Consider the following 9,369-nt stretch of genomic DNA (forward strand, 5'->3'; position numbering starts at 1 on the left):
TGGTCTCAGGGGTCAGCCGGTCGTGGTCTCAGAGGTCAGCCGGTCGTGCTCTCAGAGGTCAGCCGGTCGTGGTCGCAGAGGTCAGCCGGTCGTAGTCTCAGGGGTCAGCCGGTCGTGGTCTCAGAGGTCAGCCGGTCGTAGTCTCAGAGGTCAGCCGGTCGTGGTCTCAGAGGTCAGCCGGTCGTGGTCTCAGAGGTCAGCCGGTCGTGGTCGCAGAGGTCAGCCGGTCGTGGTCTCAGAGGTCAGCCGGTCGTGGTCTCAGAGGTCAGCCGGTCGTGGTCTCAGAGGTCAGCCGGTCGTGGTCTCAGAGGTCAGCCGGTCGTAGTCTCAGAGGTCAGCCGGTCGTGGTCTCAGGGGTCAGCCGGTCGTGGTCTCAGAGGTCAGCCGTTCGTAGTCTCAGAGGTCAGCCGGTCGTGGTCTCAGAGGTCAGCCGGTCGTGGTCTCAGAGGTCAGCCGGTCGTGGTCGCAGAGGTCAGCCGGTCGTAGTCTCAGAGGTCAGCCGGTCGTGCTCTCAGAGGTCAGCCGGTCGTGGTCTCAGAGGTCAGCCGGTCGTGGTCTCAGAGGTCAGCCGGTCGTAGTCTCAGAGGTCAGCCGGTCGTAGTCTCAGGGGTCAGCCGGTCGTGGTCTCAGAGGTCAGCCGGTCGTGGTCGCAGAGGTCAGCCGGTCGTAGTCTCAGGGGTCAGCCGGTCGTGGTCTCAGAGGTCAGCCGGTCGTGGTCTCAGAGGTCAGCCGGTCGTAGTCTCAGAGGTCAGCCGGTCGTGGTCTCAGGGGTCAGCCGGTCGTGGTCTCAGAGGTCAGCCGGTCGTGCTCTCAGAGGTCAGCCGGTCGTGGTCGCAGAGGTCAGCCGGTCGTAGTCTCAGGGGTCAGCCGGTCGTGGTCTCAGAGGTCAGCCGGTCGTAGTCTCAGAGGTCAGCCGGTCGTGGTCTCAGGGGTCAGCCGGTCGTGGTCGCAGAGGTCAGCCGGTCGTAGTCTCAGAGGTCAGCCGGTCGTGGTCTCAGAGGTCAGCCGGTCGTGGTCGCAGAGGTCAGCCGGTCGTGGTCTCAGGGGTCAGCCGGTCGTGATCTCAGAGGTCAGCCGGTCGTGGTCTCAGAGGTCAGCCGGTCGTGGTCTCAGAGGTCAGCCGGTCGTGGTCGCAGAGGTCAGCCGGTCGTGGTCTCAGGGGTCAGCCGGTCGTGGTCTCAGAGGTCAGCCGGTCGTGGTCGCAGAGGTCAGCCGGTCGTGGTCTCAGGGGTCAGCCGGTCGTGGTCTCAGAGGTCAGCCGGTCGTGGTCGCAGAGGTCAGCCGGTCGTGGTCTCAGGGGTCAGCCGGTCGTGGTCTCAGAGGTCAGCCGGTCGTGGTCTCAGGGGTCAGCCGGTCGTGGTCTCAGAGGTCAGCCGGTCGTGGTCGCAGAGGTCAGCCGGTCGTGGTCTCAGGGGTCAGCCGGTCGTGATCTCAGAGGTCAGCCGGTCGTGGTCTCAGAGGTCAGCCGGTCGTGGTCGCAGAGGTCAGCCGGTCGTGGTCTCAGAGGTCAGCCGGTCGTGGTCTCAGAGGTCAGCCGGTCGTGGTCGCAGAGGTCAGCCGGTCGTGGTCTCAGAGGTCAGCCGGTCGTGGTCGCAGAGGTCAGCCGGTCGTGGTCTCAGAGGTCAGCCGGTCGTGGTCTCAGAGGTCAGCCGGTCGTGGTCTCAGAGGTCAGCCGGTCGTAGTCTCAGAGGTCAGCCGGTCGTGCTCTCAGAGGTCAGCCGGTCGTGGTCTCAGAGGTCAGCCGGTCGTGGTCGCAGAGGTCAGCCGGTCGTGGTCGCAGAGGTCAGCCGGTCGTGGTCTCAGAGGTCAGCCGGTCGTAGTCTCAGAGGTCAGCCGGTCGTGGTCGCAGAGGTCAGCCGGTCGTGGTCGCAGAGGTCAGCCGGTCGTGGTCGCAGAGGTCAGCCGGGCGCCTTACTGCACATGCTCAGTGGCGTTTCTGCAGGTAGAGTTCATAACATCACACAACAAAACTAAGTTTGGAAGCTTCACAATCTGGTTTTATGGTGGAAGTCTGAGCGGAATTATTTTCTATTTCTGTTGTCAAACTCTAGGTGACCCCATGGTCACATGAGCAGCACCTGTATCAGCTCTGTTAGATGGTACTGACCTCTGCCTTCTGGTCCTGCAGCTGGATGCTGATGATGCGGAGCCCCATTTGGAGGAGAAGGAGGTCCAGGATGAGTACTCCCAGCTGCAGATGCCTGTGTGACACGTGTGCTGCAGCGGAGCTGGACTGTCAGGGCCTCTGAAAGCCTGATTACAGATCTGAGTTAGACTTTTCTGTCCTCTGTGTCACTCTGGAGCAGCTGAAAGCTGTCTTTGAAAAGATCAAACTAACTGAAAGCGTCTCCTCTGCTGCTGCCATGTGTCTCAGTAAAGCAAATATTCCCCTCAGACTCATGCTTGTCACTTATTTCTTCATCAAAGTCTCATCCTACATCGTATTCAAACTCTTTCAAACATTTAGGGTGCAAAGCACCGCCCTTTTGCTGAGATCAGCAACTTTAGATAACTGATATAGATAGTTACTCTATTGATCCCAGAGGGAAACAGGTTAGCAGTTAGCTGTAAGCTAGCAGCAGATGCTAGCAAACAATGCTTTCTCATCAGCAGTAATGGACCAAGCCGGAGATGTGCACAGCGTAACTCGTAGTAATGCATGTGTTCCGTTAATTACTGCGTTTAAACCTTTTGGATTTATTAACCTCATTAAACAGTTGTACCTGGAGACCTCCATCTTTATCAGAAACATGCCGATAATGTAGCGTTAACACACCGAGAGTGAGGAGAGGACCGGTGTTGTGTTGGAAACACACCTTAAACACAGCTGCAGGTTGTCTGAGTTACAGAACGGAACCGTTCAGCTAGAAAGCTTCAGCTAACAAAGTAATGTGGGAACAATAATGTTCATCTTTCAGAAAGGAACAGCAGTAACTCCTTAGAAGTTGGTGTACGTCATCTTCATTAGCTAAGCTGTTAGCGTTAGCTGCTGCTAAAGGAAGAAATAAATCAGTAAATAAACCATGAGGAGTTATTTCTCAGATACTTAGCACCATAACACCAGGCCAGAGATACCTGCTGAGAGAGAGAAACACAAGTTAATGACAACAATGATGTCATCTGTACATGGAGGGAGGAGAGGTGCATCATGGGAGCTCCCCCAGCAGGCTGGGCCTATAGCAGCAGAACTATGGGATGTTTCAGGCTCACCTGAGCCATCCCTAACTATAAGCTTTATCAGAAAGGAAAGTTTCAGCCTGATCTTAAAGGTAGAGAGGGTGTCTGCTTCCTGAAGCCAAACTGGCAGCTGGTTCCACAGAGAGGGGCCTGATAACTGAAGGCTCTGCCTCCCATTCTGCTTTTAGGGGCCTGATAACTGAAGGCTCTGCCTCCCATTCTGCTTTTAGGGGCCTGATAACTGAAGGCTCTGCCTCCCGTTCTGCTTTTAGGGGCCTGATAACTGAAGGCTCTGCCTCCCGTTCTGCTTTTAGGGGCCTGATAACTGAAGGCTCTGCCTCCCGTTCTGCTTTTAGGGGCCTGATAACTGAAGGCTCTGCCTCCCATTCTGCTTTTAGGGGCCTGATAACTGAAGGCTCTGCCTCCCGTTCTGCTTTTAGGGGCCTGATAACTGAAGGCTCTGCCTCCCGTTCTGCTTTTAGGGGCCTGATAACTGAAGGCTCTGCCTCCCATTCTGCTTTTAGGGGCCTGATAACTGAAGGCTCTGCCTCCCATTCTGCTTTTAGGGGCCTGATAACTGAAGGCTCTGCCTCCCATTCTGCTTTTAGGGGCCTGATAACTGAAGGCTCTGCCTCCCATTCTGCTTTTAGGGGCCTGATAACTGAAGGCTCTGCCTCCCATTCTGCTTTTAGGGGCCTGATAACTGAAGGCTCTGCCTCCCATTCTGCTTTTAGGGGCCTGATAACTGAAGGCTCTGCCTCCCATTCTGCTTTTAGAAACTCTGGGAACCACAAGGAAACCTGCAGCCTGAGAGCAAAGTGCTCTGTTGGGGAAATATCCAACTGTGAGATCTTTAAGATGTGATGGAGCTCGGTCATTAAGAGCTTTATATGTGAGGAGAAGAATCTTAAATTCTATTCTGAATTTAACAGGGAGCCAATGAAGAGAAGCTAAAACTGGAGAAACATGATCTCTGCTGTTAGATCTCATCAGAACTCTGGCTGCAGGGTTTTGGATCAGCTGGAGGCTTTTCAGAGAATCTGTGGGACAGAACAATAATAAGGAATTACAGTAGTTCAGTCCTGAAGGAACAGATGCATGGAGCAGTTTCTTTGCATCACCCTGAGACAGGATGGTCCTGATTTTAATGATATTACGAAGGTGAAAGAAGGCAGAAACCAGTTTTATATGTGGGTCAGAGGACAGATTCTGGTCAAAAATAACTCCAAGGTTCCTCACTGTAGGACTAGAAGCCAAGGAAATACCATCTAGAGTAACTATATAACTAGACAATTTCTCCCTGAAGCACTCAGGTCCAAAGAGAACAACTTCAGTTTGTCTGAGTTTAGAAGCAGAAAGTTCTGAGTCATCCAGGTCTTTATGTCTTTAAGACAGGCTTGTAGTCTGACCAACCTGTTGGTTTCATCTGGTTTCATAGATAAGTACAGCTGAGTATCATCAGCATAGCAATGGACTTTATGCCATGCTGTCTGATAATGTTACCTAATGGAAGCATGTATAAAGTAAAAAGAATTGGTCCAAGCACAAAACCCTGAGGAACTCCATGACTTACTCTGGTGTGTGAGGAAGATTCTTCATTTACAAGAACAAACTGGAATCTATCCAGTTTGGATGGATGATCCTCTGAAACAAATTAAAGTTTTGAAAATAAAAACCTTTTCAGCTCTTGTGTATAATTATGTCTTCAGTCTGTTTACAGATTTCTTGTTTGTTTATGCAGTGGCAGACGCTTTTATCCAAAGCGACTGACACTGGTAGGTAAGGGGGTCTGCCCTGAGGACCTCTACTGGAGGTGAATTCAGGTCACCCACATGGAAGGTGGCAATCATACCACTACACTATCCACGTTTCTTACCTGTTAAAACTATCAATCGGAGTAATCGATGATGCAACTTCGAAATAAATGATACTGACTCAAAGAACAACAGAGAAACACATCTGCCAGCCACATCTGTTTGTCTACCTGTACATTTAATCCTGTGTGACGTTGGTCCACCCATCTATCTATCTATCTACCTATGTTCTGACTCACCTGGTTACTATGGTAACCCCCCCCCCCTTCCCAAGCATCTGGTGAAACTTGAACTCATGGTCACATGAGCCGAGTGGCTGCTGAATGATTGATGGAGGCTGTCAGAGATCCTCTGAGTGGAACACAAACACCTGACACACCTGACACACCTGAGCAGACAGACACGGTGTGGACCCTACGTTCCTAGACGCTGCGAGGCTTCAGCAGGTAACGGCTCACACTCAGTCTCAATTTTTCTTACAGATGGACAAATTCTGCGACCACCTGTGTGATATCATCACGTACAGCCAGGTTTCTCCGTTACACCTTTTTCGGGGCCCCTCAGGTTAGGGGCCAACCATGTTGGTCCAGAAAGCTCTTCTCAAACATGGCAGCTGTGTGGTCAAGATGATGGTTCTGGTTCTGTGGAGGGTCTAAGACCTGCTTTGTTGTTATTGGAAGCACGAGGCTGCAGACATTATAATGCATCACCTCATATAGACACCTGTGTGCTACCTGTGTGCTACCTGCCTGCTACCTGTGTGCTACCTGTCTGCTACCTGTGTGCTACCTGTGTGCTACCTGTGTGCTACCTGTGTGCTACCTGTTTGCTACCTGTGTGCTACCTGTGTGCTACCTGTTTGCTACCTGTGTGCTACCTGTGTGCTACCTGTCTGCTACCATTCTGCTACCTGTCTGCTACCTGTGTGCTACCTGTCTGCTACCTGTGTGCTACCATTCTGCTACCTGTGTGCTACCTGTGAGCTACCTGTGTGCTACCATTCTGCTACCTGTCTGCTACCTGTGTGCTACCATTCTGCTACCTGTGTGCTACCTGTCTGCTACCTGTGTGCTACCATTCTGCTACCTGTGTGCTACCATTCTGCTACCTGTGTGCTACCTGTCTGCTACCTGTGTGCTACCTGTCTGCTGCCTGTGTGCTACCTGTGTGCTACCTGTTTGCTACCTGTGTGCTACCTGCCTCCTACCATTCTGCTACCTGTGTGCTACCTGTGTGCTACCATTCTGCTACCTGTCTGCTGCCTGTGTGCTACCTGTGTGCTGCCTGTGTGCTACCTGCCTGCTACCATTCTGCTACCTGTGTGCTACCTGCCTGCTACCATTCTGCTACCTGCCTGCTACCATTCTGCTACCTGTGTGCTACCATTCTGCTACCTGTGTGCTACCTGTGTTCTACCTGTCTGCTACCTGTGTGCTACCTGTGTGCTACCTGTGTGCTACCTGTGTGCTACCTGTGTGCTACCTGTTTGCTACCTGTGTGCTACCTGTGTGCTACCTGTTTGCTACCTGTGTGCTACCTGTGTGCTACCTGTCTGCTACCATTCTGCTACCTGTCTGCTACCTGTGTGCTACCTGTCTGCTACCTGTGTGCTACCATTCTGCTACCTGTGTGCTACCTGTGAGCTACCTGTGTGCTACCATTCTGCTACCTGTCTGCTACCTGTGTGCTACCATTCTGCTACCTGTGTGCTACCTGTCTGCTACCTGTGTGCTACCATTCTGCTACCTGTGTGCTACCATTCTGCTACCTGTGTGCTACCTGTCTGCTACCTGTGTGCTACCTGTCTGCTGCCTGTGTGCTACCTGTGTGCTACCTGTTTGCTACCTGTGTGCTACCTGCCTCCTACCATTCTGCTACCTGTGTGCTACCTGTGTGCTACCATTCTGCTACCTGTCTGCTGCCTGTGTGCTACCTGTTTGCTACCTGTGTGCTACCTGCCTCCTACCATTCTGCTACCTGTGTGCTACCTGTGTGCTACCATTCTGCTACCTGTCTGCTGCCTGTGTGCTACCTGTCTGCTGCCTGTGTGCTACCTGCCTGCTACCATTCTGCTACCTGTGTGCTACCTGCCTGCTACCATTCTGCTACCTGCCTGCTACCATTCTGCTACCTGTGTGCTACCATTCTGCTACCTGTGTGCTACCTGTGTGCTACCTGTGTTCTACCTGTCTGCTACCTGTGTGCTACCTGTGTGCTACCTGTCTGCTACCTGTGTGCTACCTGTCTGCTACGATGGAAGGATGGATGAATTTAACTTTCAGCTCTTCTGTACCTTTATGTTTTATGTCTTCATACTTGTTACTCATTACCTATTCAAAGTATTGCGTCAACAGAACACACTTCCCAGCCATGATGATGTCACACCTGTGTATGTCCACCTGTACAGTTGTTGGTGTCAGGATGTCTGAAGGGAAGCAGAGAACCTTGTCCACCTCTGGAGAGTCTCTGTATCAGATCCTGGGGTTGGAGAAAGGCTGCAGCCATGACGACATCAAGAAATCCTACAGGTGAGCTGAAGTGTCCGCCCACTCACCTGCCTCCAGACTCAAAGGTCTGGAAGTTTGGCTCAGAGTCACGACCGACCAATCAGAAGATGAATGAAATGTCTTTAATTAACCTCCTGGAGAAAAAAGTCTGATTTCCAGGTGCCAGCCTTCATGAGAGGGTAAAATCAAACTGGACTTCTGTCCTTTAACAGAGGCCATAAACTACTTTACAGATATCAGAATATCTCACAGCACAGATTCCAGGAAATATGTAGAGAAAAAGCAGCAGGATCACAGCTACACCTGAGTAAACTGAAGCCAGTGAAACAGTGAAAAGTGGGCTGAGATGTTCCACCAGCTTCCATTGGGAGGAATCTGTCAGAGATGCTGCTTCTATTTCTAATCAGACTAAATATCTGGAGTTCTATCATTAAGCTTTTTAAAAACAAACATATTTTACTTTCGTGTTCCTCCACTTCACACGCCTTCCTGATGGTTATTAGACTGCTGAGGTCTCATTGGTGAATGCTCAGAGGTAACAGAACATGTTCAGGTCTACCTGTTACACGTTTTTATATGTGTCACATGACAGGAAACTGCGGCCTCGGGACACGTTCCGTCTCACAGGCTCAGTCCTGGACGACTTATTCTGCATTTACATGTAAAACCAGCTGTTCGGCAGTCAGAGATGCTCAGTGACCAACGCTTGTGTCTGGCGGCAGGAAGCTGGCGCTGCGGTTCCACCCGGACAAGAACCCGGACAACCCAGACGCTGCGGAGAAGTTCAAGGAGCTGAACAGTGCTCACGCCGTCCTGTCCGACCTCACCAAGAGGAACATCTACGACTCATACGGCTCTCTGGGACTCTACGTGGCCCAGCAGTTCGGAGAGGACAACGTCAACACCTACTTCATGCTGTCCACCTGGTGGGCCAAGGTGGGGGCGGGGCTTACTCTGTACCTGTCTGTGGAGGCGTGTGATTTGGCGGGAGGTGACGGCGTGTTTCTGTTCCAGGGTCTGTTTCTGCTCTGTGGGATCCTGACTGGATGCTACTGCGGCTGCTGCCTCTGCTGCTGCTGCAACTGCTGCTGCGGCAAGCTGAAGCCCACGCCCACCGGCGAGGGGGCGGAGCCAGACTACGTCTCCCCAGATGACCTGGAGGAGGAGATTCGCAACAGTCCGGACAACGGTGACAGAACAATGTCTTCTGTCTCCTACTTTGGAACTGTTCAGTTTACAGACTCTGCTGAAATGTGGCGAGCTGCTGCGGCTCGTTGCGTTGGCGACTCGCTCCTCTGATGGAACTCAGCTTACGCCGTCTGTTGTTTTGTTTGTCAGCAGATATCGACGCTCCGATCGTCCAGCAGCCGACGAACGCCAGCGAGAAGACGCAGCTGATCGTAGACGGACACCGCAGGTATGGAGACACCTGAGGCTGCGACAGGAAACGCATCACAGACGTCCTGAAGCAACGCTTCTGCTCCACAAACCAAGAAAAGTTTCCCTCTGACTTCTTAAAGCAGCAGTTTGACATTTATGAAATCCTGAGATTGTAATCTGACACTGAATCAGGGTTAAAACTCACAGGAAGTGGAGGTCACATGGTGCATAACGCCCGTCTCCTCTCCCTGTGAACAGAATTTAAACCTGAATCAGACACTCTGAGGACTTCTTTAAATGTCAAACTGGTTGGATGTAAGCCCCGCCTCTAAATTTGGCTGTGAGTGTTGCAGTGGAGGCGGAGCTTAAAACATATTTTAACTTATTTTGTTCACACTGAAACCTTCACAAGCAGAAGTCTGATTCAAGGTCATGTTGTAAATAAGGTTTGGCTTGATTTCCTGTGTGAGGATACTGTGGTCGTGTGACGT

At 51.9% G+C, this 9,369-nt stretch overlaps 2 protein-coding genes across 4 annotated transcripts in view; both read left to right on the top strand.

Moving 5' to 3' along the window:
- The window catches only part of slc4a2a (solute carrier family 4 member 2a), a 36,131-nt gene extending 33,688 nt beyond the window's left edge, over positions 1 to 2,443 (top strand). The window contains exon 22 of one of the 2 annotated variants that reach the window (XM_072363658.1): positions 2,129 to 2,443. In XM_072363658.1, coding sequence (XP_072219759.1) covers positions 2,129 to 2,209 — 81 coding nt within the window. In that variant the 3' untranslated portion in view covers positions 2,210 to 2,443. The remainder of the gene's footprint in view (positions 1 to 2,128) is intronic. The other variant, XM_072363659.1, reaches the window with a different exon arrangement.
- A 4,957-nt stretch (positions 2,444 to 7,400) lies between these two features.
- dnajc5b (DnaJ (Hsp40) homolog, subfamily C, member 5 beta) lies at positions 7,401 to 9,047 on the top strand. Of its 2 annotated transcripts, none has more exons than XM_072364075.1 (4): positions 7,401 to 7,519; positions 8,221 to 8,434; positions 8,513 to 8,687; positions 8,837 to 9,047. In XM_072364075.1, the coding sequence occupies exons 1-4, from the start codon at positions 7,413 to 7,415 to the stop codon at positions 8,929 to 8,931; spliced, it is 591 nt and encodes a 196-aa protein (XP_072220176.1). In that variant the 5' UTR covers positions 7,401 to 7,412; the 3' UTR covers positions 8,932 to 9,047. The 2 variants fall into 2 exon arrangements, with proteins under 2 accessions (XP_072220176.1, XP_072220177.1); XM_072364076.1 differs by having other exon boundaries at positions 8,840 to 9,046.
- Positions 9,048 to 9,369: the final 322 nt, after the last annotated feature.

The sequence above is a fragment of the Leuresthes tenuis genome, unplaced genomic scaffold, assembly GCF_036924035.1.
Source record: "Leuresthes tenuis unplaced genomic scaffold, fLeuTen1.0.hap1 SCAF_14, whole genome shotgun sequence".
NCBI lineage: Eukaryota > Metazoa > Chordata > Actinopteri > Atheriniformes > Atherinopsidae > Leuresthes > Leuresthes tenuis.

Excerpts from the sequence above, each read along its gene's own strand:
- dnajc5b (XM_072364075.1), top strand. The coding sequence starts at position 7,413 with ATGTCTGAAGGGAAGCAGAGAACCTTGTCCACCTCTGGAGAGTCTCTG. Across the intron at positions 7,520-8,220 it reads GACATCAAGAAATCCTACAG|GAAGCTGGCGCTGCGGTTCC; the intron begins GTGAGCTGAAGT and ends GTCTGGCGGCAG. Across the intron at positions 8,435-8,512 it reads TGTCCACCTGGTGGGCCAAG|GGTCTGTTTCTGCTCTGTGG; the intron begins GTGGGGGCGGGG and ends TTTCTGTTCCAG.